This window comes from Anticarsia gemmatalis, chromosome 7, assembly GCF_050436995.1.
Source record: "Anticarsia gemmatalis isolate Benzon Research Colony breed Stoneville strain chromosome 7, ilAntGemm2 primary, whole genome shotgun sequence".
Classification (NCBI taxonomy): Eukaryota; Metazoa; Arthropoda; class Insecta; order Lepidoptera; family Erebidae; genus Anticarsia; species Anticarsia gemmatalis.
The window spans coordinates 6826866-6854702 of NC_134751.1; the positions used below are offsets into that span (position 1 = coordinate 6826866).

At 34.7% G+C, this 27837-nt stretch overlaps 1 protein-coding gene across 1 annotated transcript; it reads left to right on the forward strand.

The window, feature by feature from the left end:
* On the forward strand, positions 1 to 27569 carry LOC142974431 (carbonic anhydrase-related protein 10-like). The gene is made up of 11 exons (XM_076116754.1): positions 1 to 229; positions 4024 to 4254; positions 11177 to 11227; positions 17801 to 17937; positions 18142 to 18333; positions 19096 to 19191; positions 20591 to 20657; positions 20779 to 20933; positions 25658 to 25789; positions 26027 to 26075; positions 26775 to 27569. Exons 2-11 carry the CDS (start codon positions 4191 to 4193, stop codon positions 26795 to 26797), a joined length of 966 nt encoding a protein of 321 aa, XP_075972869.1. The 5' UTR covers positions 1 to 229; positions 4024 to 4190; the 3' UTR covers positions 26798 to 27569.
* Positions 27570 to 27837: the final 268 nt, after the last annotated feature.

A 27837-nucleotide genomic window follows, 5' to 3' on the forward strand; every position in this document is an offset into this window, starting at 1 on the left:
GCGCACATGCTCGCGTGAAGACGGACTCAAAGCTAGGTCCTCGCGCGAAATGGCGGGAACTTTCCGATAACTTTCGTATCGTAGTACGCTGTAGCATATCTTTTCATATCTTTATAAACTGTTAATAAAACGAGTGTTTGCGAGTATAGTTAAGGGATTTGAGTTATTTTGTTATAAGTGTTTGAAGATTTACTGCAAATACATTGAGCGGGTTTCGTGAATTTTGCAAGTACGTAAAGTTAAGATAAAGTAGAAATAACTTTTTAAATGTTGTTATAAGTTTTAGTAAATTTTCTTTGTATTATTATTTTATTTTGACGTCGATATATTAAGTTTTCCAACTTATGAATGGGAAAGCTAATAGAGCTAAGCTTTCAGTCTTCAGCAAAAATATTAAAAAATAGCAAAAAAAAGTATTAGGTTCTTTAGGTTTTATATTATTAATTATTATTATTTGCATGCATGATTTTAGACATATTTGCAACACAGTGCCATATTCTAGAAAAATAAGTAGAAGAGTTACTAACTACTTTATTTTCACAACAGCAGATATTCTCACTACATAATTTATTTCTATCGTTAGCCAACGCCATATTTATTATTATGGGCTTCATAACGATAACACCAAAACAACTACTATATGATGATCAGAAAATAAAAACTAATACTCTACACGTACCAACAGAACTAAAAAACACATCGAACAGACCCAGGGCCATTATTTTCTAAAAAATGCATTTCAGAGAAGAAACTTTTCTTAGTACATCTAATTTAAGTCTTATGTAAAACCAATTTATACTAGCAAAGTGTTAAATTGTAAATTATCTATTACGTAATCTACCCAACACATTATTTAATATAGCAGGATTAGATTTAGTTGAGCACAGCCGCAATAATTAAACAGTAGGTATGTAATTAACAAATTGCCTGCTCTCAACCCCAAAATTTAATTAATACTTACTGATATATTACAGGCGAATATTATACGGAATATAAACACCGGTAAAACATTATTATGTTTAATTTACGATGATTATTATTAATTTTCGAACTTTATTATAATGCTGCTTAAAGTTTTTAAAGCCTGACTATATGAATTACCGTCAGTACCGGTATATCGATAAATATGCTTATTTAATAATGATAACTTTTCTCTTAATCTGAGAGTAAAAATGGTGAAAACTGCGTCATTAGTCCAATGAGGGAAAATAAAACAAATATACTGATACGTGAAACAATTATCTGTACAAACTATTTGCAAAAATATTCTCAATATAATTATAAGTATAAAGGTAATAGGTTTTATTATTTTTTGCAATATTGACAGACAATTTGTGATTGATTAATCAATCACGCGTTAAATTACCACTGTAATAATTTTACTCCTATAATAAATCATGATATAATATTAGTAGTATAGTTAGTCTATAGTTTTCTTTCTAATACATGATTAGTGTATAGTTATCTTTTTAATTATACAAGAAGTCACATCTAACCACTATTTAAGCGTTATTTTCATCCTTCCTACCAAAAATAAACATACAACAACATTACATACATAACCCTGGCTCATTTTCTTATAAAGTAAACATATGCTTAATTAAGAAAAGTTAATGATTCGCTTCCCAAAATTCCAAAAATGTATGGTGCAAACTCTTGTACATCCGAACAAAATTAAATTAGGTTATAGGTACACATAGTTTCAAATTGAAGTAAACATTAATAAGCGAGAAAATGATACATTACAAAGATACATTTATATTTGAGGGTAGCTAAAACAAACAAAAGTTCCGTAGGTAACTAATCCAAACCGTTAATCAAGCGAAATCACAAAACGAGGCGGCCGTAAATTTAAACAAAATAGTGCTAGCAAAATTCCCCGTGGAAATAATATTCGGACAAATGAAAATTCCGACCGATGCATTCGGGATCGCGAACGGCGCGCGGAGGTTTTAATTCCCTTGACTGTTGCGAATCGGCGCATGTTTTTTCATTAAAACGCATTCAATACGACGACGACGTGGCTTTGAAAAAGCGGACCTTTTCAAAAAATATTTTCCTGACATTCCACTGTGCAGTGCGCTCGTTTCATTCACGGCCTTTTTGTAAAGAATTAAAAAATCTACGCTCTTTAATGTCCCGCTGTGACAGGTACACGTAATCCAATAATGGTATTGAGACCCAAAAGCACATTCCATTTCCACTTTATTATTATTGTCCATCATTATTGTAGAATAAACGATTTCATATTCATTTTCGAACTTATGTCTTCGTTATTGAGTGAGAGATCATCATTATTCAACCATCGCCAGTTTCTATAAATGCATTATAGAGCGTAAATTCTTAATTAATAAAATCTCATTTGTCATTTGCGATGCTTACATATCATAACAAGTACTTAGCGTCAGCATAATCACTTTACGTATGTTGTTACCAAATAAAACATTACATCGAAATGAAAATAAAAGTTTAATGGATTATAATGTAACCCATGACTATTAATTTCGTGATCTTGACAAGTAATGTATGACATTGAACGTAAGAGATTTCATGTCAGAGATACATATATATATGAAATCAGTTTAACTACTCTATGTATGAGTTTCAAAGGATATCGATATACTGACGGTGGATGCACAGTTGTTTCTCGTCTTAGTTGGATACTAAGACACCTATATAATACTTCAATACGTATCGAGACTGTATGGTATTTCACTATATAATCTTCTGCCAAGCCGGCTTAGTTCAAAGCCTTACGAAATTCACAACCATAAATCTAACCACCACACACTATTTCAATAGCTTTAATTTCCTACCTATAATTTATACACTTACAAATGTTGGAAAAGTTTATCAACTACTAATTACAGTCTTTTCTTTGCTGTCATTCGGACTGGAGTAAGGTGGTCGTGTTGCGGTCTCAATGACACCCTCACCTCTCCATTAGTACACCATGGAGCAGGGTTAACGACCGGTTTGCGTGATAGCGCACAACTTTATGCTTATTTATACGATGAGGCGAACAAACTGAACGGCCGACATTCAAACGTTACAACATGGACTGCGACATATCAAATCTCCATTATCAGCCGCCGCCGGAACACGACCGATGGCCTTGCGGAATTTTAAAAACTTTCTTGCCTTCTGGTCTTGTATTTTATCGCGGGACATCGGAACTTTGATAAGTTGCCGGGGAAAATTTATTGCAAATAAAATAATGTAGTAAGAGAAAGTTGCGCACACTGTTTCAATAAAACATGAATCAGTGCTTGATGAAATATTACGTCAAATTATTGTGAGTAGAGAGTAGTTTTTTATTTAATGCATTTTTTGGAACTTAAAAACGCATAGAATCTGAGTCAAGTTCAATAAAGCATGTTTTCATTCATCGCAAAATATTTACTCCGTCCAAAACCATATTAATAAACCATAAATCGCAAAGTTACAACTTGGTGACGGCCTAATAACAACATTAGCGAAAGGCCTTCAAAAATTATACTTTATTATCACGAACACAGCCATAGAACATATTGTTCCTTGAATAATTTGCTTTATATTTGGAATGTGGATATAAGATGGAAAGAAAAACAGAAAGTTATTCCCCTTTGTTGTGACTAACAACTTGTTCCTGAGCTTCAAACAGCTGATACATATAACGGGAAACATGTTGAGCTAATAAATTATTGTGTTGATCGTTACCCAAGAAAAAGTTTCAGTTCAACTCGCGTTTCTTGGGAAATATATCTGGATCATGCAATTCTGAAGGGGCTGCAAAAGTATTTATTGTTTTATTCTACGTTACTATACCTATTAGTTTGCTAAATGGCCCATCAAGTGGCTGCTATAAAATCGACAAAGATCACTTAATAAGTAACAATTAATTACATAGCCAATAACATTGAAAATGGTCATACAATTATTAATTTATGACCCTGCTATTAATACTATGTAATTACAAAACAATATCGAACCTTGCATACGACAAAAATATTTCTGTAGTAACATAATCTCTTTTGTTCGCAGATCTAAGCATGAGGCTGAATAAACGACAATGTCCGAAGTTTTTCAACTGAGGAGCTTAAGAAAGTTTTTATTTTCTACCATGAAAAAGTTAAAAAAGGAAGAATACACAAGTGCTGAAATGTAAACAAATTCCAATGCCGGATCCGAAAGAAAACGTGTCATAGACAATGCACAGCCTCCTTGGAGCGGCTGTAGTGTCGGCATTACTGCAGATACTGGTCTCCTATACAGGTAAGCGTTTAAAGTAAAAAATATTCTAATTCTAAAACACAACATAATACAAAATAACAAAATCGTTCCTTCTATTATTATTGATACAAGACCGTACTCCATAACGCAAGAGTACTTTAAAAGCAAATGTATGCTAAATGTTTTCGTCGTTATAACGAGTACCACTGGTAAAAGAATATAAGCTCCAGGTCAACAAAAACAAAGTGCAGGTCCGTAATTAGTGTTTTTATCGTAGCTGCGTCCCCACCACTTGCGGTCGAGCACCAAGTTAAATATTCCCTTTAAAATAAAAGAAAATAAACTTTATGAGTCCAGAAATAAAATACATTTTCATACCTTTGTTTTCAAGAACATTTTTTGAAATGTCTACACTTAATATTATTGTATAATAATCTTGTTTCAAATTGAAACTCAAAGTTTAGAACAAACTTGGGGATTACTTCTCTAACAGTACGCGTATAATGCTATTGTAAATTCTGTTAACAAATCGTGAATAATGTGTAGTTGTGACTCGTGTAGGAATTAATTGTGTGACGTAATGGGTTGTAAGGGTTGTAGCGGGTAGAGATAATATCGTTTAGTTCTTTGTTGGGCAGCTGAGCATTAGCCGGCGGGCTTGTATCGTCGCGAGACAAGCGTCAGGCGCCGGACTGCCTCCGGAAGCAGCTGTGTCGTTCGCGTGCTGTTTGCCAATTTATCACTAAGCTGATTATATATATAGGATCGTCCTTGTGACGTGCTTTATGACCTTGTTTGTTCTCCTTTCATTGTTTCGCACTCCTCTGTTTACACACCTTTCTGAAACAAAAATTGACGTCGATTTTTAGCGTCAACATTCTGATCCGTTGTTATTTTTCTGAAAATCGTATAGGTATTTTCTTTCTAAAGTAGGCGTTTTGTACTGTAAGCTTTATCGGAGAGCAGTGGGTGTAATTATGTTTAATATTATCTTCAATCAAAGGACATAACACACTCAGGCCTTAAAATCGTTAGAAAGGGTGATAACTTATTGAATACGGCGTACTAGATAACGTCTTTTATGTGTTCTAACTGCGAGAGGAATGCTATAAACCACGGGCGCAGCATGATATGCACGATATACACACAAAGACAAAAATAGGATGCATAAAAGTAAACACGAGTACAAAAGGCGCGCCACAAATTGTGTTTTCAGTGCTAGGTCCGGAGCGCAGGTGGCATAGCTCGCCTTAAGCTGGGGCGGACCGCAGCCAAATCCGCATGCGACTTTAATTTAACTTTGCTTCACTGAATATTGTCCTTACATTGAAATTTGAATTATGAGTTCGAGTTAACGTGACGCTTAATGCAGCGCTGAATTAGTTTGTGCTTAATCTCGCTCAGCTCCAGTTAGAATCTATAAAGTGTACGCGGTTTATGACTGGACTCGACGATGCGATTGCACGTGATGGTTATGAAGAATTTAAATTACTAACTAGCTCCATTATTCTATTTAAAATACGATGAACGAATACGCCAACAAAGTGTTGCATCAGCGTTTGAACAAAATCGTTCAACCTGTTTTTTTCATTTCTAGTTTGCATATCAATTATGAAACGAATTTAGGGGTTATTCTCACGGTTATTTATCTCTTTGATAAATTGGCATGACACGATTAAAAAGTGGTAAGAAAAACATTATTAACATTATTATCCAAAATGTACGTGAAATGTTCAAATGCAATAGCAAGGAATTTGCATAGGTAGAAGTTGTTCGCTCGCCGTACGGTACGTGCGATACCGCTTGAATACGTAACATAGTTCATACCGCATGGATACTACTGTTCGTACGCACCAAACTATAAGTCATTATACCGCCATTACCCGGTGGAACCGAAATGCTGATTCCCGTTCCAATTAATGTCAGTCACAAGATAATGATCCTGTTGATTAGATTTCGAATTTTCTCCCAACGCAAAGACTAATTAGTCCTATTAATTGTTTTGTTTTTAATAAAGAAATAAAGTTAAGTGATATTAAACTCGGGCGTAGCGTGACAAGGAGTTTTCGGTATAAGTTTGTTGCAGCTATTCTGATAGAGCTCGTTTAAGACTCTCGCTAGTGTATAACACTTATGAATTTAAGTGAGTTGGGGTAGAGTATGCATTTGCTATATGATACTCTTAAAACCCGTTTAGCATAAATGGGTTTAGGTTTTTTAATATATATTATCACCTTTCAGAATCAAGTTTGAAATGGTCGATAGAAATGACTGTTTTTTAGATATACAAAATACTTATTTCAATATCTACTACTATAAATTAAAATCTATAAATTAAAATTAACAGTTACCCCTGATAGGAATGAATTTAAAAAAAAGTAGGTACTTTAGTATGTTGGAAAAATTTTAATTATGCATTCAAATTAGAATTTCGATTTCCTATACATCTGTATTTTTCCTGTAGGTAATAAGCCCATAAATCATAAATAACAGCAATTACCATAGCTTCAATAAAACTCGCATATATTTTTTATTACTGAACGTGGCACAGTAAAAAAGCTCTCAGCGTCTAACAGCACTATGAGGCGTTCGAATAATTTCATAATTAAAACGTCAAGTAAACTTTCCAGTTTATTTTAACGCAGAAATAAATAATCTAAATATAGCGGTGGCCTTTGTGTCGACAACTGATCGTAGCTGATACAGTCGTGCAGCTGTTGGCCTGTTCTGCATGCACTCACTACACGCGAACAAACTCATTCTGATTATGTAGCCACCGAAATCATTAATGTGTGTACCGAATTGCCACGTTGATTTACAAGTGTGGGTAATGGTTTGATACTGGTTATCCTTGAAAACGATTGAAAATATTGTCTTTCTTTATTGCAACGACGTTTTAGATAAACTGTAGAATTGGATTTTTAAATATCAATTTAAATATTTGCTAAAGCAAATGTTGAAAAAGACCAACCCGTACAATGAAAGTTATTAGATAAACATAGAGGTCGTGATGGAAATTATTCGCGTCAACGAAGCTTTTGTCACAAACATCGGTGCGCGATGCTGCGATTGCAGTCTTGCACAAACCACGCAAAGAACATTCAATGCACCGTGAAATTGCCTATTTTCCACGTGATTTTATTTATTTATTTCATACATCGATGACATTTCCATTCGTTCTCTTACGGCTCGCTGCGTCGGAAAATCGTTACGGAATGTGCATCCGAATCATCCGTGTTTGTTTCTATAGGTCCGTACTTCAAGTTGGCACCGAGCGCACTCCTTAATTCTTGAACGTTCACGAACTTACTCTATACATTTAAAATGAACGAATAGTACAATGTGTCTACAAGTAGCGCATCCTGTTTAAATTTGTTAAGCCTGCAGTGCATTGAACGGTACCACGTAGACAGTAGAGTCCCGTTTGGAATGCAAACGTAGACACATATATATCATTTGCCTCACTCGAAACGGAAACTGATTCATTTCCGATGCATGGTTGAAGCTCTTTGTGGAGTTCGTCGGCTGCGAATTGCTCACGTTTTCAACATTTGATTGCGACATCAATACCTTTGAAATGTTGTTGATTGTAAATTACTGTTGATATACGGCCACTAAGTTATTAAACTATCCTAAGTCACTGTGATGCTTCCTGAAGCGTAAACACGGTTATACAATCCCAGAGTAAATCAATAAGTATTTCCCTCGGGTTTAAGTTGGAAGGTGTGCCGACTTCTAGACTCTGTCGAGCCTTAAAACTAAGCAGACGCTGACTGGCATCTCCCGCGCGAGCACTTTCCTACTCCACGTAGCAATCGCGTCTGCAAAATGCAACAATGCATAAGAATTCAATCTTACATTTGTTTCGATATACTCACTCGTGTACGGTCGACAATATCATTTATTTTCAATGTTCACACAACGACTTATAAAAGCGATAGCATTCAATTTCGTCGTGTAATGATAGTGTATTGTTGTTATTTAAAGTTCAGTAATTCATAGATTGAGCAGGACGGGCGTAGCCTCAGGTGTTGCTTTCGACAGTAAAGTTCCTCTAAGCCGCTCTGAGCTGTACTTAGTGTCCATGCAGGCTTGTGAGCTCACTTAATATTATCTCTATTACTAAACTTACAACGCAATAATTATTGTTATAATTATCAACCATTTCGAAGATTAAATTAGATTCGCCATAAAACGTGATATTTCATCTATATACTGGCAAAGCAAAAGATCGTATGCAATATATTATTTCAAATAAACGGACACGTTCTCCGTGAGGCTGAAGTTTGTTGAGTAGCATTAAAAGATTAAAAGTCGACAGTTCGCTCAAGCTGTATCGAATCGAAACTGGAAACGATCTCTCGACTCGACTGTAACATATATTTGCGATGCAGGCGGCGCGTCCGTGGCGAACTTCGCCTGGCGAATGCAAAAATTTAAATTAAAAACATAAATCAGCCGTGTATCGAGTAACTTTCGAGATTGGTGTATATTTCGAATGCACGTTCCACTACGCGTATTATGATATTTTTAACTTTGTTGATTTTGAATTAAATTGAATGTTCAACTGACATTATTCCGCTTTTGTACTAATTCAAAGAAAACGTCGATATTCTTGAGAGGGAAGATATCTGCGTAAGTAGCAGGAAAAGATGCCCTCGCAAATAATAATTACAGCGTAAGAATCTCTACCGAGTATTTTTGAATTAATTGCTTTGAAATTATTATGAGTATCATAATCTCATAATCTTAATTAAGAGAACTTTAGCCAGCTCAAATTAGAAATTTTAATCTTCTGTAAATCCTTCCCGGTGAGCCGGTGGTGTTTATGAAGTCGGATTTTTTGCGGGTTGCCAGTAAAAAGTATTTTTAATGAAGAAATATTTGCTATATTTACTTGGTCGTCGTCTTTTAAACTGTCGGCACGTACGCAACAAGTTACAACTACCCAATTAGAGAATATTCCGCTAATCTAAGTTTAACTTTAAGCGTCTAACTTGTGCTACTAGCAATGTCATACTTTTAATTTTCTGGAAGTGAACTTTGCAGTTTTGCTGCCCCTGTACCTGTAATTCTGCGCCAAACATTTGTTTCTCTAGCGGTACACTGCTGATATTCTTTATGTTTTGTTTTATTATAGACTATTTTATTTATAATTTGATAAATGTTTTAAATTAAATATAATATTAAGTACTTAAGGTAACAAAAAACACATTACTAAATTAAAAGAAACAAACAAAGTTACACAGCATGTTTACACAAAAAAATGTTTCGCGTGCAAGATGTATCGTGTACAACATACTTGAAAATAAACAAAAGCGGGTGTCAAACATCGCACCACGTCAAGGGAAAAACCGTTTTGTTTCAAAAGAATAACGCTTTTGCGCTCCATTGACTCACTCATTTCATTTTCATTGATTCGCAGGAGGAAAACAGGATAAAAGAAAGATAAAAATTGAATGTTACACAAAACGAGTGATTTAACAGATTTTTGTTTTTAAATTGAGAGGTATTGCTTTCAGTAATTTGGAGGCAGGAAGTAAATTTTAAATTTGTGTAATAATATTATTAAATTACCACTTATCAACTGCTTAATTAAACATAAACTAAAGACTACATTATAAGTACATAATAATATACAGTAAAGTAAACTTTGAAAGAGATTTTTTTATATCATATATTATGCACAGAATAAACAACAACATATCTTTTAAGTATTTATACTAAGGCGTCATTCCATTAATCTAGACGGAGGATCCATTGTTTAAGTCTTTAAATTATTTTTCGCTGATATTAATTTGTAACTAGATTGAATTACTTTCTCTTACTAGGTTTTGAAGTTATTCGTCAAATTAACATTGAAATAATCAAAGAACGAAACTATCTTGATAATTTTCCCTGATTATTACGCTCAACTTAGTGCAATCATAATGTGCAGTGTAAATCAATGTCATTGTATTGTAATCAGTAATCATGGTAATAGTCTCTTTGTGACTATTAGAGCTGTCTAATGTAAAGGATCATTATCAGATCAGATACAAATAGCCTGTGGGACAATTAACATGACTTACAACTATTATTACAAATCTATGCGAAGTTCAACTTTCGGAAAAAAATCGTATTGATTAAAGCTGATCACCTATACATAAATATTTTTTACCAGATTTTTTTGTCCATAAACTAATTTACCCAAAGTTAAACAAATTAAAATTCAAAATATCCTTTATTTCGTAAACGTCGTACGTAAATTTGATATAGTCGTATAATGTTTTAACTTTTTCGTAAAGCTGGTTGCTCGTGAGAAGAAACGGCAAGAAACTCACGGCTTGCTATTTGTTGAAACGATTTTATTATTTAATTTATGGTTTATTTTAATCAATGGTAGTAGAGAATCAAACTACTGAATAACAAAATATGTTCGCATTTTGTAATACCATCCTATAGATGAATACATTTCTGGTCAGGTTTCAGTTATAAAAAGCTGGAAAAATAATTTAGAAATATGCACACACATTCCAATATTTAGGTAAAAATATACGTATTTTTGTATATAGTGACGTCACATGTTTCCAGTTTGGAGCGTTTTTATATTTTATTCTTCGCTCGCTTTCATAACAGTATATCGATCAGTTTACTTTAGTAATTACACTCATGAAGTTTACTAAACTTTGTTTAATTTAATCTGATTTATGTAAACCGCGAAACATTTTTACCAAAATATATTGATACAAATGCTAATCAAATTGCCTATTTCTAAACTTAATCAAATAAGTAATTAAAATGTGTAAACTACATATAAACAAATGGAAATTTTAATATCTCATATCAAGATATGCATTTTGCAGTTAACACTCAACTATCGTAGGTCGACAAACTGAAAATAAAATTACTGAAGTCATAACAAGGAGTAGTGAGTTAATTTCGTGAATTGTGCAAGACTTAATTAGAGTTGGTGTGATTGCAGCCGTGAGCGGCGTCAGCTGGGAGGAATGGTGGACCTACGACGGCATTTCAGGTGAGCTCCATTTATTCTACATGTCATTGTTAAATTTTATCACGCTGCACCAATATTTATGAATAGTTTCATATTGCTTTTATGCGGGCGCGGAATATTAAAATTTGCACGGGAATGTTTGTCACCCAGGCTCGCGCTACAGATTCATAGTTTTTCGAAAAACGTGAGATCGTAATTGGTGTCATTGATGGGGAGAGAAAACAATAGTTATTACAAAAGCAATTAGGAGATTTGGTAACATTTTATAGTTAGGTAAATAAAGTGCAATAATTATGCAATAAACTTGAAATTACAAATTAATGAAGTTGAATTCCTATTAAATGATAAAGCGGTCGATAAAATCATAAAACATAATTAATAGTCATGCTTCCAATCACAGAAAATATTATATTATGTGTTTTTAAACCCACAACAACATTTTCGTTGCATTGTTTTTAATAAAAAGAAATTCCAATGGTGACAAAAGCTTAATATTAAATTGGGACGGGAAGCATTCCGCATTTTATTATGATAATAATCGATCAGTTATTTGCAATTAAACATACAAGGCATCCCTGTTGTATAATTTATCTTATTTCATTATCATTTTGCATTTTAAACAAAATGTCATACATTGTGCGGAATATTTTGTGAAGTATAATGTTTTAATGCCTGTAGGTACGAAACACTTTTATTTGCATCTGATGCAGATGAGGTCCGGTTCAGAGATAACGTTCACTTTTTTCGTGTGAATTAATTTGGTTTTCCTCGTTGTTTATGAGAGCAAAATGGAAAACCAGAAGACTACAATATAATTGTTCATGCGATTTATATCACACTTCCCTTGCTATTTAATATTAAACTTCATATCCATACAAGAAATTTGTACGAATTTAATTTCGTACAGATAATGATATTATTTAGGTGATAAGTTATTAATAAATAAGTATAAATATTAATAAGTATGGGTAGTTCCTTGAGGTCTTTCATCTAAATTTTGTAACAGAGAGAGAATTCATTTATTAATAACTTACTATAAAAAATAAGAAAATAACTCCATTTTTTTTATTAAAGCAAAGATAGTTCATGGTGCCGTTTTGGCTCAGAAAACTTTTTTCATAAGAGGCCGATGTATGACGCTAATAGTCAATGAAAAAGTTGTCATGTCAGTTGGTTTATAGTTAGAATATAACTTTCTTAAGTATAGCTACCTAATAAGAATGTGTGGCGTGTAGAAATCTCAATTCATTGACCTACCGCAAAACATTCGTTTTGTGTGCCGTATCAATTTCTCTGTGCCGATAACATTTTTGCCGGTTTACGTGACATGAAATTTATACGGGCGATTTATCTTGCATTCATATTACGTCACTCGCAAAATTGTGAGGTGTGTTATCGTGAGTTCCGCTACTGATATTTTCATGATATCTTCCGTGCATTTTATGATCATCTAATATTCCCTTTTTTCCACGAGTGGGGTACAGGAAATTGTAACAAACTGCCACTTGACGTTTAAAAACTTTTATTCGGGGTTTTAAAACGTTCCCATGCAATGTTAAGTATTTTTGCACAATTTATAAATAAAACTCTACGTAGATTAACAGTATGCTAATCGTAACCATCGCGCCGGAAGTTGTGGGTACGATTCCCAAACGGGACAAAATAACATTTGTGAGATTTACAAATCGTGGCTTACAGTTTAGAGTCGTTTAATTTTACGCATGTTTTTGGGAAGTTTCATACGATTTAACTACAATTTTCTTAACAACGTGGAACTGAAGCCATAGTTGTATAGGTTACATACACGTCTTTACGTCAGTACATTTAAAGACATCGCACATTTCAATTTCACAAACAAGTTGATTAGCTAATACGCTGTTTCTCTTTCATTCGTATATCAGCGAGGATATTCAGTTCCCTTTTTATTCGCCTTATTCGCTTATGGCCGAACTAATCAAGGCATGGCAAAGGTTTATGCATTAAAAATGTATAGAGACACGTCAGACGGCCAGCTCCGTCCGAAGTTAGTGAACTCATGAAGTTGCGTGATACCGCAACACTCGCATCCTCGTCAAATATTCAAACACATTAGTAATCACTATGTAAACATAGTAAATAAAAGGTTGTACTATATACTCGTATCATAAAACATAGCTAATAGATAAAAACATATCTATAAATCCTATCGATCGGGTATACTACTCTCAAATATTTTTGTAATTGAAGCACCGAACTTAAACTACTAAAAATATTAAGCTAGTTGGCACTCTTCTCAGGAATCGTACTCAAAATCCACGCAATTGCACAGGCTACTAAATACTAAGTACTTAAATAAATTAAAACAATATCATGAAAAACACATTATTATTTGTAACAGCATTGTCCAGAAAGCCCAGAGATTACGCCGTGACATTTGCAAACCAAATTAAATGTTTCAATTCATGGCCAATGTACATTTCATACCGTTTCTTTTGCCCGCTGGCCTCATAAAACTTTTAAAATAATACGGCATTTGAATAGAAGTACGTGAAGGAATTCTTAGCTTTTAGCCGATAATATTAGATAGCTTTGGGTTACAGAACCGATAAGGATTATTTTTCGAGCATTTGCTTATTTGTATTCGTATTTACTTACATTTTATTTGTGACTTTCGTAAATATTTTTTTTTTTTTTTTTTTTTAATAACCCATATCTGTCCCACTGCAGGGCAAGGGTCTCCTCCCAAACGAGGGGGAGGGGTTAGGCCTTGAGTCCACCACGCTGGCCAAGTGCGGGTTGGGGACTTTGCATGCCCTCAATAAATGTATTAAACAAATTTTTAGGCATGCAAGGTTTCCTCACGATGTTTTCCTTCACCGTTAGAGCAAGTGATAATTATTTCTAATACACACATAACTTCGAAAAGTCATTGGTGTGTTGCCTCGGATTCGAACCTGCGACCATTTGCGTGGGAGGTGCCATCTTAAACCACTCGGCTATCACTGCTATATAAATAACTTAAATTTTCTCCGTTGTAAGAGTTTTTTGAATAGATGACTTTAAACAAAAATATCATGTAAAGCAGCAAACCCTTAGTTGGAATGCAACTGTAATTAGGCCCCAAGACAGTAAGGTTGTCGATGTTTATTTTATGTTTTTTTTTGACAACTCTCGCACTAAGAATTGCTCTTGTGTCGCGGGGACTTTTACAAACATATAAACAACGGGCCCAAAGTAAAACTATTATTGGATTGCATAAATAATTGTCCTGTGTGGGAATCGAGCCCACGGCTTCCCGAAGCAATGCGTGGTGACCTAAACCACTGCGCCACGGAGCATTCAAAGATGTTTTACTGTACTTACTTTTTTGTTTGAATTCTAACATCACCTTCTATAATTAATTGATAAACCATTGATCGACCTCTCTCCTGCTGTAACGATGCCTGTACCCAGCAGTAGATCAGTAATAGGTCACATTGTCCAATATCGAATTCCAAACCACACAAGTACGTATGTACCAATACGTGCGATACTCTCTAATTAAATAACAATACAAAAGCCAATTACAGGATCATTACCGTCATCATATTGATTGCACAATTAATCTGGTCTACTCCAATAATGTTACACTACACTGAATATTCACCAACGGATTAATAGATAGCTTTTATCGAAACATATGTGCGTAATACATCTACTTATAAATCTACACGTGTTTAATTGTGAAGGTATTCCGAATTAGTTCGATCAATTTGGCTTCCATTAAATTTTCACATTGTAAGCGTCAAACTCGTCCATTTGATGTTGATATTCTAATATGAAGCGAAGCCTATATAGAATTTTATACTGTATCAATATAACCAATTCAATTATTGATAGAAATTGCGACGGTTTGCTGAAAACTGTGAGTAAAATGTTATACATTTTTAGCAATGAACAGTATAAATTTACAAGCTTTATAGTTTTAAATACGTTTGATAAGCAAGTCATCAATAAATCTGATATTACAAGATTTCTAGGTATTTTTGTCAGTCACAAAAAGTAGGTATTCTGAGTGATATCTAGTCTTTGAAATAAATTTGTGTTGTACGTCATAATTAACCTTTCACTTCTTGATGCATTTAGATAGAAAAATGAAAACAACTTGCGTCAAAATTACTTTCTTTTTTGATAACGACCAATGAATGTAGAAAATGTATTTCAATCTATATGAGACATGGCGTGGATCTTTATGAAAGAGAAAACTAAAAGGTTACCACTTAATGATTAAATTTAAATATCCGACAGTCATAATGCCAATAGCCGTGACTGACTCTCAACGAGCCTTCCGTCCGAAAATGGGACCCCCACTTTTGTTACTGCGCTCGTCAATTTCTGCCGCTCTGCTCTAACGATTGTTTACAGTATGTGTGCAGCTAACGTAACTAGCTGTAAAAGCCTCGTGATAATGACTTAAAATTAAATAAAACTCGCATTCCCAGTACATATCTCAGATATAATGTGTCGTAATGTCGCACCCAGTGCCAAAAACAATAAAAAAGTGCATGCATTAATGGAAAGTTCACTTAACGCGTGGCCATAAAGTGGGCGTGACCGCAACCGCTGCGCCGGCTTACTCATGCAATTTTCAAGGTCATAAATAATAAAACCGTGAATACGATCCAAAGCACTTTGGCTACTTTCGCGCCACTCCCCGCCAATATTGAAATACCTTTGGAACATAAACGTTTGCGGTTTTTGTAACGATATTATAATCTGTTTTATGAAATTGTTTGGTCCATTACAATCATTTTGCGGATAACTACACGTTAATTGTTTGGAATGACAATATTAATTGCGATTTTTACAAACAAAGCTTACCATTTTTAATTATTTTCTCCGTTTTTAAATATATATTATACATTGACCTTCTTTAATTTTATCTGAACAAATAAACCAAACTACAGAAAAGAAAGATCAGAATAAAGTGCTTTCATAATGACATTACCAGAGATAAAAACCAAACTAAGTTTTAGTTCACAACTGTGGCAACCAAATGAATATTCTCCTCGCACACCGAGTAGTAATAATTCTATAGTCCATAAATTGGATATTTACAATAAGGCTATTGTTTCAGCAGTAATTACCAATGTTGAGCTCTAACTAACGACTGCTGCACGTATTCAATATTTCACTAATATCACCATGTTATCAACTAGTATGGCTTGAATGTTTGTTCGTGGTGTAACTTCTAGTGAAGTTTATATTAACTAAATTATGTCTAATTTTATAGTATTAATTCGTTTTTTTATTATTTATATTTTCCCATTACTGTCCCAATGCTGGACAAGGATCTCCTCGCGAATGAGAGAGGGGTCAGGCCTTGAGTCAACTACGCTGGCTAAATGCGGGTTACGGAGTTTGCACGCTCAAGACTTTTTTATTAATTGATTAAAAATAAATCCCATCAAAAACATTCTGTACAAAACCTCAAGTCTCGCCGTAAAAAGTTGTGAGATCTATATAATACCAAGTCGATTAATCTATTTAGTCTCTACTTAAAGGACCTTCTGTCTTAAGCTATTACGTATGTTATTATCATGCCAATTTAAAAAAAAATACCTTTAAAACAAATAGACCGACCTGGCCATCGCATGATTTGATTATTAGTATGTATCACACTACACAGCACGACGAGAAGTTAATGCTCCTGAAATGGTAATGGCGAATTTGTGTTTTCTTGCGATGACCAAGTCGATCTATTTGGTTTAAAGGTTTTTTTTTAAATTGGCATGATAATAACATACGTAATAACTTAAGACAGAAGGTCCTTTAAGTAGAGACTAAATAGATTAATCGACTTGGTATTATATAGATCTCACAACTTTTTACGGCGAGACTTGAGGTTTTGTACAGAATGTTTTTGATGGGATCTCACTTCTTTTTGTAGAGCGAACATAAGTCCATTTTGTATGGAAAGACGTTTTTTTTTCATAATTCAACATATTTTCCTATGGGAATGTTGTTCAGTTTCATGGGCTAAACACCCTTACCCACCCTATACCCCCTCCCGTTATGCCTCATATAGTAGGTACCTATTTATTTTATTTTCTACAGTAATAAAAAATCATTAACTGCAAATGTAACCTTGTAATCTTATACATTTATATGGGATTACAAAGTTATTGTTACAGTTGGTGTATTTAGAAAACTGGACCGAAATTAGAAAAAAATAAATTTTTCCCATGATTAAGACACTAAACCCTATTTGTATTCTAAATTTTAAGCTTCTAAGTCTGCTAGAAGTACCTTAGACTTTTGATGATCGGTGAGTCAGTGAGTCAGTGAATCAGTGAGTGACAAAATTCAAAATTTTAACAAGTTGTCATTCTTAAACTACTGGTTCAAATTGACTGAAATTTTAAATATACCGTGTTTATACAATGACTGATTAGTTGCTGAAAATCCAGGCTTCTTGTTTAATCCACAACGAAATTATAGGGGTGTCAAAAATAGCCCGAATTGCTTCGAGAAAAGGATGTTACGGCCGTGCCGCTTTTTTTTGCTCGACTTGCGGGGGCACTTCCGTGCCCCCAGATTAAGAGTCGCTTGTATTAATATATGTTTTACATTCAGGTCCAGCATTCTGGGGGTTAATCAACCCAGAATGGTCGCTTTGCAACAAAGGCCGGCGGCAGTCACCCGTCAACCTGGAACCAGACAAACTCCTTTTCGATCCCAACTTACGATTTTTACACATAGATAAACATAGGGTAAGTAATTTGTACCTTGGCTTACACGTCATAGTCCTTGATATTGCTTTATTTTCTGTGATGAATTAATTTACATAATAATGCTTAACTTTATTAGTTAATCCTCTTAACGCAAGAGGATAGAGTTTTACTGACTTTGATCTGAGAGACTAATCTGATAACAAAAATTACCCTACTTATTAGGTACTACTTTTTTCCTAACAGATAAATGGACTAATAAGTAACACGGGCCACTCGGTCATCTTCACCGTGGAAAACGAAACCCGACACCACATCAATATTACGGGTGGCCCACTGTCCTACAAATATCAGTTCCACGAAATACACATACACTACGGCCTCCATGACCAGTTTGGATCAGAACACGCCATCAACGGGTACTCCTTCCCTGCCGAGGTGAGTCAATAAAAACATATTTATAAATTTTATTCTGTAAGAAACGTACATTCATATAAATGGTAATCCAACGAACATGTTGAATTAATAATTCCCGAGCTTATGGGAGTCATGCAGATTCATATTCCTCCCATAAAATGTTCAGAGATTTTCTGTACGAAACTCGCGATATATTATGTAAGCAACCGAGGATAAAACCTAAGTGAAGCGTCGAATAAACATGTAACGTGCGAAGATAAACGTTAAAATGTTATCAGGGATTTCTTTGGAAAGGTCTCAAAAGAAAGCGTAACAGATGTTTTCACACGCATCGGCCGCGCTTCTCCTTGCTTCCATCTCCGAGTCGGTGAAATCCCAAATGTAATCCCGACGAACGACTTCACTGCGAGCCAACTCAACCGTGCCTCCTGTTTATTTATGTGACAAATTCTTACGCAGCCACGTTAAATCTAAAATCATGTGCTTATTCTCGCAAAGAGCTCCGTTTGAACTCCGCATGTTTTGTATGACAAGTCAAACTTAGAAGTCCTTATTTTCTTTTGAACATTTTAGCTATTTTTATTTTACTATTTCTTCTTTTATTTTGAATAGCTTCAATAAGATCCGATGTTTCTGACATCTTTAGTATTCTTATTTGTAATCTGTGAAGCTTATCATTTTATAAATGATACTTGTTCCTAGAATTTCTGCCTTTGAGTTACACTTTAGTTCTGTAGCAGTTTCGCCAAACTGCAGTAAATAGTATAATTTTATTTGTTCCAGATTCAAATATTCGGTTTTAATTCACAACTGTATTCGAACTTTTCCGAGGCACTGCATAAAGCTCAGGGGATTGTTTCAATATCGCTATTGTTACAGGTAATTAACTGCATTTATTTACAATATGCCTCCTTTGATATTTACAGGTAACTAAACAACAGCGGCAAAATGGTGTTACAGATAATTTGATCAACATTTTATCCAGGTTTTTACTCTACTATATTGGTCCCTAGTCACACCGAATCAGGCTGAATATCAGTTTTTCCACGAAGCTATCAAAGCTCCACACATCACAACTAAAGGGATAACCGATATACCGGGTTTCTAGCCTATGCTAGTAATATGAATTGAAATGTAGTTGTTTATTTGTCTAGGTATATCAGTAACGGTAGATTTTACTATAATTTGTTTTCGCTGTCCGAAATAATAGCAATGAACAAACATAGTAAGTTGGTACTAATTGTATCGAAGTGTTACGAGCCGCACCTCTTCATAGTCGAACCTGAGCGCAGTTCATTAAGGAAATTGGAATTTTCTGTGCGCCATTGGATTAGCCACTAAAGCTATTAGTTCAAATTAAGAACTGTCTGAGCGTTGCGGTGTAAAAGTAGGCGCCCGTCACCGCTCGGGGTCAGCCGAGTACCACCCTGTGGTTTCAATTAACTATTAATTGCCACCGTTTAATATTATCGAGCTAATAACCAATATAATAACCAAAGGGGTAGGTACAAATTTTCCTTTTGTGGACTATATTGCTTCGGTTAAGATAATTGTTGCATTGATAGGTTGAGTGGCGTGCGACGTGCCTCACAGCGCAAACAGTTCAACCGTCAAGCTTATTTTAGTTCAGGTTCAAATATAGGTGGAGAAAATACATATTTGTTCGCGTCTAAAATTCTAAATACCGTCATTATCCATTATGCGTTTAATATATAGCACATTTTCATAAGCACTATCCGACCTTTCCGTGCCAAAAGCCCTAACCCGTTTCTAAGAAAACCAATGTTTGTCCAAATTTTCTTCAGCGTTATCCTAAGAGAGGTTATTTTCGATCGTTTTATGGTTTTCCTTAATGAAGGCCGGTGCCTGTGTTAGCACATCCCAGCCGATGTTGTCCCAAAGGGGAACATGTTTACCGACACGTTCATATTTCGCTTGGTGGCGCCGTTAACTGAAACTTTGCTAAAGCAAGCTATTTCCGCACACACAACAAACAATTAGTGTTTTGTCTCCCGCTTTTCTTTTTATTACTTCACTTGGGTGTTGGTGTACACGTACAATATTGCTGTCTTCTATTTAAATAAGATTACAGAAACTTATATTTATAGACATGTTAGTTATTTTAGGTTAAATTAAAACTATGGTATACCTTGATCGCTCTGTGGAGTAACTGATAATAATATTCAACCTAATCAACTTAATTTGTTGTGTTAAGCGTAAGGGTGTAAGTACATCCTATTCTATTGCGTATCATATTGAATGATTCCTTATTTTTCAGCTTGGAGATTTATCAAATCCTGAGTTAAGAGTTTTGACAGAAGAATTAGAAAATATAAAATACGGAGGTATGTACACTGTAACACTATTGCTTTAATTTACTTCCTTATACCTTACTTTACATACTTAGGTATATTATTTAACAATCACACAGTCTTTTTATTCGTTTTCTTCCATTTTGTTCATTAGGAGCCGAAATGCCAGTGAACAAGTTATCGGTGCGCGGGCTTCTGCCCGACACGGACTATTACATGACGTATGACGGCTCCACCACTGCGCCGGCCTGCTACGAGACCGTCACTTGGATCATCGTCAACAAACCCATCTATATCACTAAACAACAGGTAAACTGCGCTTGTTTATTATTTATTTAACAAAAGAATAATATTATATCCCTCTTATTCATAAAAATATATGAAGTTATGAAGTGCTTATAAAGTGTTTTGTTTCTTTCACTCCTTAGCAAAATGAAAAAGAGAAAACATATTATAGTAGCTTTATAACTAAAATGGGTTTATAGTGTGTTTATGAATAAGAGGGTGTCTTTATCCGATCTCACACATATTAGAAAATAAGGGAGGTCTAAGTCCTGCGTCACATCTGCCGAACCTGCAACGCCGAACGCTCGATGTCGGATTATTCGACGCTACGATGAACGCAATACAGTGGAAGCTGTAGTGTCATGGGTGACTTTAATAACACAACGAATGTGTTCAGTCAAATGTTCGGTACCGAACGCTGTGCAAGTGTGTCGCTGGACTAATATTTGAAAGTGTATCTGGGGGCACGGAAGTGCCCCCGCAAGTCGAGCAAAAAAAAAGCGGCACGGCCGTAACATCCTTTTCTCGAAGCAATTCGGGCTATTTTTGACCCCCCCATAATTTCGTTGCGGATAAAACAAGAAGCCTGGATTTTCAGCAACTAATCAGTCATTGTATAAACACGGTATATTTAAAATTTCAGTCAATTCGAACCAGTAGTTTAAGAATGATAACTTGTTAAAATTTTGAATTTTGTCACTCACTGATTCACTGACTCACTGACTCACCGATCATCAAAAGTCTAAGGTACTTCTAGCAGACTTAGAAGCTTAAAATTTAGAATACAAATAGGGTTTAGTGTCTTAATCATGGGAAAAATTTAATATTTTCTAATTTCGGTCCAGTTTTCTAAATACACCAACTGCAACAATAACTTTGTAATCCCATATAAATGTATAAGATTACAAGGTTACATTTGCAGTTAATGAATTATTATTACTGTAGAAAATAAAATAAAAATAAATAGGTGTAATTAGGTACCTACTATATGAGGCATAACGGCAGGGGGTATAGGGTGGGTAAGGGTGTTTAGCCCATGAAACTGAACAACATTCCCATAGGAAAATATGTTGATTTATGAAAAAAAAAACGTCTTTCCATACAAATTGGACTTATGTTCGCTCTACAAAAAGAAGTGAGATGCCATCAAAAACATTCTGTAAAAACCTCAAGTCTCGCCGTAAAAAGTGGTGAGATCTATATAATACCAAGTCGATTAATCTATTTAGTCTCTACATAAAGGACCTTCTGTCTTAAGTTATTACGTATGTTATTATCATGCCAATTAAAAAAAATATATACCTTTAAAACAAATAGATCGACTTGGTCATCGCAAGAAAACACAAATTCGCCATTAACATTTCAGGAGCATTAACTTCTCGTCGTACTGTGTAGTGTGATCATGCGATGACCAGGTCGATCTATTTGTTTTAAAGGTATATATTTTTTTTAATTGGCATGATAATAACATACGTAATAACTTAAGACAGAAGGTCCTTTATGTAGAGACTAAATAGATTAATCGACTTGGTATTATATAGATCTCACCACTTTTTACGGCGAGACTTGAGGTTTTTACAGAATGTTTTTGATGGCATAATTTATACTTGTGTTTACCTGTTCACATTGTTGGTCTCGTGTATAAGTAGGCGAGCCTATTGCCATAATAAACCGGGCGCGTTATCGAGCTTCGGCCTGCAATTAGAACATTCTAACAGAAATTATAACAAACAATAACACTTTTATCGACATTTCAACTCAAAACTCGTAATTGGCCGTCGCATGCACTATAACTCGTACTATAGTTGCATTCAGTCAACATTTTTTAACGTGCGTTCTTCTTCTTTTCGTATGGTTAGTGGTCAACCTAGTGTCAAAGTTGTCCAAGCCGCCCGAAGGCCTTTGACGTGGCAATTGTTATCTTAGTCGGCAACAACCGGGACCGACTGTCTACGTGCCCTCCGAAGCACGGAGACGCCCAGTTCCAATCACACTACGCGGTAACCCATCTATCGAATGATCGCACCAAGCTTTGCTTAACCCACATATCGTTTACCGATCGGTGAGCGCGACTGGCTATGGGCGCCTTAACTTGCGTTAATATTCATAGATCATGATAAATTTGTAAACAAAACGTGTCACAAATTATTCTATAGAAAATAAATCAAAATGTCAAAACACTCGACAGAAAGACGACACAATAATAATGAAAGTACCTCGTTAACGAGCCACTATTGATAATTTTATGAATAAAATTGATCTCGGTGATTATGGACAGCTAGCTATCTATAGCTATACTTCGACAACTTAGTAGAGTTAGACGTGCAATATATTAATATTTTAGTTATAAATTAGTAATAGGTTCTATGTATTTGTTGAGCCAATAAAAAATAGCGGTCTAACTCCCAGTTTCTGAGTACATTTAGCGGCAGTTTATTTATTCAATAGCGTTTTTTTTATATGAGTTTTAACGCTATCGAATAAATAAACGACCGTTAAATGTAACTCAGAAAGCGGGGGTAAAACAGGCCACCGTCAATTGCTAATTCTAGTTAAAAATACTGTACCTATACCTCCGTGAGTCGCGATACTTACACACAAGGCTCGCTACTAAGTTGTTCGCTTATATCGAAACTATTTCATAAAAATATCGCTCGTGTATTTGAAAACACATTTTGTTTTTTCAAACGTCAAGCACTTAGTAAGAAAATGGCTTAAAATACGTAGAATAAAGTTTGCAATGCGTTTCAGTATTCTCGTATTCTTGCAAAATATTAGGTGCAGAAATACGATGCAGACGTGTATTTAATTCAAATCGTCTAAGGCCAACGAATTGTCTTACTAAAGAAATGTGTACTATAAAGACTAAGGAAAACTCATTGAACGACGTCTAGTCTCTATAACCAGTAACACTACTAAGGAAAACTTATTTAACACAAGCCGAGCTTAGCTTCCGTAGTTATCAATCCTGGTTTGTTTGCCGTAGTTGCTGCCAAAAAATTACAAAAATCGCTATTATTTGCTTCTAAACTGTATTTATAACTTGTTTAGTTTCGAAGGTTTAAAATAAGGTAATCATAAATATAAGCTAATCATAGTAAAATATGGTCAGTAGTTAAAATCAATATAAGCTCTAACACAACCGTTCAAGTTTGTCGTATGCATTATACACGGCCGTGCACTCCTTTGTGCTACACCAGAAATATAACGCATGGAAAAGATTTATACTGAATTTATTTTTGTAGATAAATATCTAGTGGTATACTTTTATTGTATTACCGTGCAAACGACATTTTTTGTTACCTACTTTATAAAAGCTTAATAATTACTTTATAAACTTTTTTGTGGTAATATTGTAAAAAGGAATATTTATTGACCGTGATTGTTTTATACTATATTTAGGTTTAACCTAATTTTTTAACATATTCGTACGCAAATGCAAAAAATGATAAATAATTAAATACATCGTATATTTTTGCTAAGAAGCGTGCGAACAAAGCTGCGGATAGTAGCAAGACAATAAATAACAGAGCCGGAATACATTTCGGTCAGTTCACACGAAGCGTAAGTGTTTGTTGCGGCGCGCGGCGAGCAGACGCATCCAGTCGAAGACAAGTTTCTGTGTATTCAAGCGTGGTTGAGGCCAGCGTAATAACATTTTCATTTGTGCCCGCTACAATAAACAACTCACGTCCCTCGCCTTTAGACAAAGACTCCGCCGTGAATTATGTACGTGTTAAAAGTAAACTGAAAGTGCCGCGTTGTGTGGCTGTTATTATAAATCATTGTTTATGTTTTCCGTTTGTGTTGGTGGGAAAATTAAGTGCTAGTGGAAACTGCTTGCAATCTCGCGGGGAGTTGAGCGAACGCCATGTGGTTGCTGCTTGAAGCGCAATTTACAACGGCACTAACGTGTTTAGTTTTATGCTAATAAAAAAGAGCCATAAATGTGAGCTAGAAGTCATAAAAGTTGTAATAAACTATTAATACACATGTCGGGGCCAACCCTGAGCACCAATAACGCTCATAACAAAGTGCCAATGCGTAGCCGAGGTTTAATTTTGTCGAAACTTTTTGAATTTTCTCTTACGAAAACTCGAGTAATATTCTCTAGGAATCTCTAAAACAACAAACCACGACCGGTTTTTCTAGGTGCAGTCCTAACAATGCATACTATAGCATAAAACTCTTTTACTAGATAGCCATAAACTTCAAAAGAAATTTCGGCAATAAACATCAAACAAATCTATCCAACACAAACGTGCACAAATTCCATTCGTAGCAAATTACAGTAGGAAAAATCAAAGTTTAGGCGGAGTCTATAATCAGAATCAAATTGTTTAATACAGCGTAAACAGCGATGCGAATGAGATAGCCGCGGTCGCGTGCTCAAAGCCCGTTAATCCCGACCGTAGCCGAGCACACCTACACATACTACCAACATAACAGTCAACTAACGTATAAAAGGAAGAAATTTCAATTTACTTGAAATCGCTCTCCACTCTACTTGTTTATGTTATAATGGAAACTGAACATGCTTGTGTGCATTGAATATTCGTTACAACTTGTAGCTTTGTTGCTACACCGCTGTGAACTAGTTCAGACAATTCCCCAGTACCATAATAGCAAAACTTTCATTTCGCGGAACACAGAATTGAATATTTTTATTTAGTAAAGTACTTCCCGAATGTTAGCCACTTTAGAGCAAAGAAGTTGGGTGTCAACATAATTGAATTTCATGACTGTAGCTGCACGGCTTGAGGCGACTGATGCAAGGCGACGCGCGGCACCCGAAAGCTCCCCTCGGCAACAACTTCAGGCCGCCCCAGCCACTTCACCACCGGGCCGTGAGGACCAACATTGACTTCGATCTCAGCAAGGTAATTTACACCTTATAGGAAATCAAATTGAGCACAATTTCCCGTGTAGACACACTTAATAATTCATATTGTATGCTAAGCTGGGGACCTAAGCGATATACTTAGTCGCTGCAATATGTATGCTCCCGTAAAATGGTTAGCTGTACTATTAATGTAACACTAATGAATTGTGTTCGCTTAGTGGGCGCTTGACTTAACGTGGTTTGTGTGTGTTTTAATTAATTTAACCATTTTCAGTATCCGGGGAAGACTTGTCCCAGTATGCATCGAGATATGCATTACAAAGGTAATAATTCTGACATATTCCTTTTATAACGTCAAACTTCTCAAAATACAAAAGAGATGATAAGTTAAAACTTGGATTTGCAGTTCCAATGCACATAATACAGTCCGCTTTATTTCCCTGTAGTATTAACAAATTCATATTAATCGTAATATAACATTTCAGTATAACACAATAACATTATAGCCTCCAGTCAACACAGATAGAGTATCAGTAAAACATTCCGCCGAGCAACTGGTGTGTTATAACAGTAGCTATGTATGAAGCGATAACGATAATTCCACTGTTATCGCGATTGCAAATTATGTAATCACCGCAATTACATTTCGTGTTCAAATATGAGAGCGGAGCTTTTGTGCCACTGATAGCGGATATAAAAACTCGCGAAAAAAACGCCTCTTAAAAAAATCAGGCACTGTTTTGATGGCTTAATTGTATTATGAAAAATTTACTCGACTAAAATCACAGCACACTCATAAATTATGTACTCTAAATAACTCAATTGCATTTAAAAGTTGTTACTGTTTCATAATGTTACTCATTTTTAGAATAATGAGTACAAAGTGCTCCTCACGTTTGAAGGTTGCTATAAAATCTAACTGCACGGAATCACTGATGTACCTTAACCCGCCACGCTCAATCTACCGCCTGTATTGTGACCCCAGCTTTACCACGTTATCAAAGTTTTCATTTCTGTTGCAGCCAAAAGCTGGACACAATATTGAAGCTATTCCACTACGGTAGGCATTCACGTAGCAGCTACGTAGAAAATATACATTAAGTAGTACATAAGTATTGTATATAACTCCTGTACAGTCTTGTTTAAATCTTGCTTATGATAAATGGAGCTATAATATATTTTAAGTGTAATATATTCAAACATCCGAACTTAGTGCTGATGTTAGATCTAGTATAATGTACGAGTGATTTTTGTTTAGGTGAAGGTTACCTATTTTATTACGGCCTCCAATTAGGTAGAATACCATAGATATTTTCTGATAGATTATTTGAACCACGCTATTGGTTTTGCTGTAGAAAAATGTATAATGAATGTAGGCAAATATATCAATAGTTATAAATAGTATTTAATATGATTTATCGATGTTTTGCATATCATTTTTAAAATACAAAAAGGTTGTTATTATATTTTGCAATTTATATCTTAAAGTTGATTTTTACAATTGTTAGTTTTTATAAATGTATGTAATATTAGGTAGTGTCTCTAGTCATATAACTAGTAATGGAATTCAATTAAACGAATGAATTTAGATACATAATCATATCAAATTATATGTACTTATTGTAAGCCCCTATTTGACGGTACTAGGTACTTTTAACATAAATATATCTATCGCTGTAAGACGTCTATAGCTTTAATAAACTATATTCTAGTGTTTATAATTCATTGCAAGATGAAACTATTCCATGATTATGAAATGTATATCGCCTGGCTTTCTTGTAAGTTCTATTAGACATATTATTTGATTAAATGATATTCACTTACACTGTCTTATTATTTATTCAACAAATACACACCACGTTCGAGATACCTATCACAGAACACATATTAGCATTTAATATATTGACAAACACGAACTAATTAGTTTGTGATTGGAATAAAATATAAGTTTATTTACACACAATTGTTTTCGAAACAGAAAAGTTTTAAAATATAAGTGCGAGATATGTTTTCCAATGCAATGGAGTGGAACCATCTGTTTTAGTGTTTCCTCCACTCTTGTGTTTGAATAAAAAGCTCATTTGA

What these genes read in the sequence shown, in the direction of transcription:
- LOC142974431 (XM_076116754.1), top strand. Translation starts at nt 4,191, where the DNA reads ATGCACAGCCTCCTTGGAGCGGCTGTAGTGTCGGCATTACTGCAGATA. An exon ending in GGTACTCCTTCCCTGCCGAG is followed by an intron (nt 18,334 to 19,095) that starts GTGAGTCAATAA and finishes TATTTGTTCCAG; the next exon opens with ATTCAAATATTCGGTTTTAA. An exon ending in TCTATATCACTAAACAACAG is followed by an intron (nt 20,934 to 25,657) that starts GTAAACTGCGCT and finishes TCATGACTGTAG; the next exon opens with CTGCACGGCTTGAGGCGACT.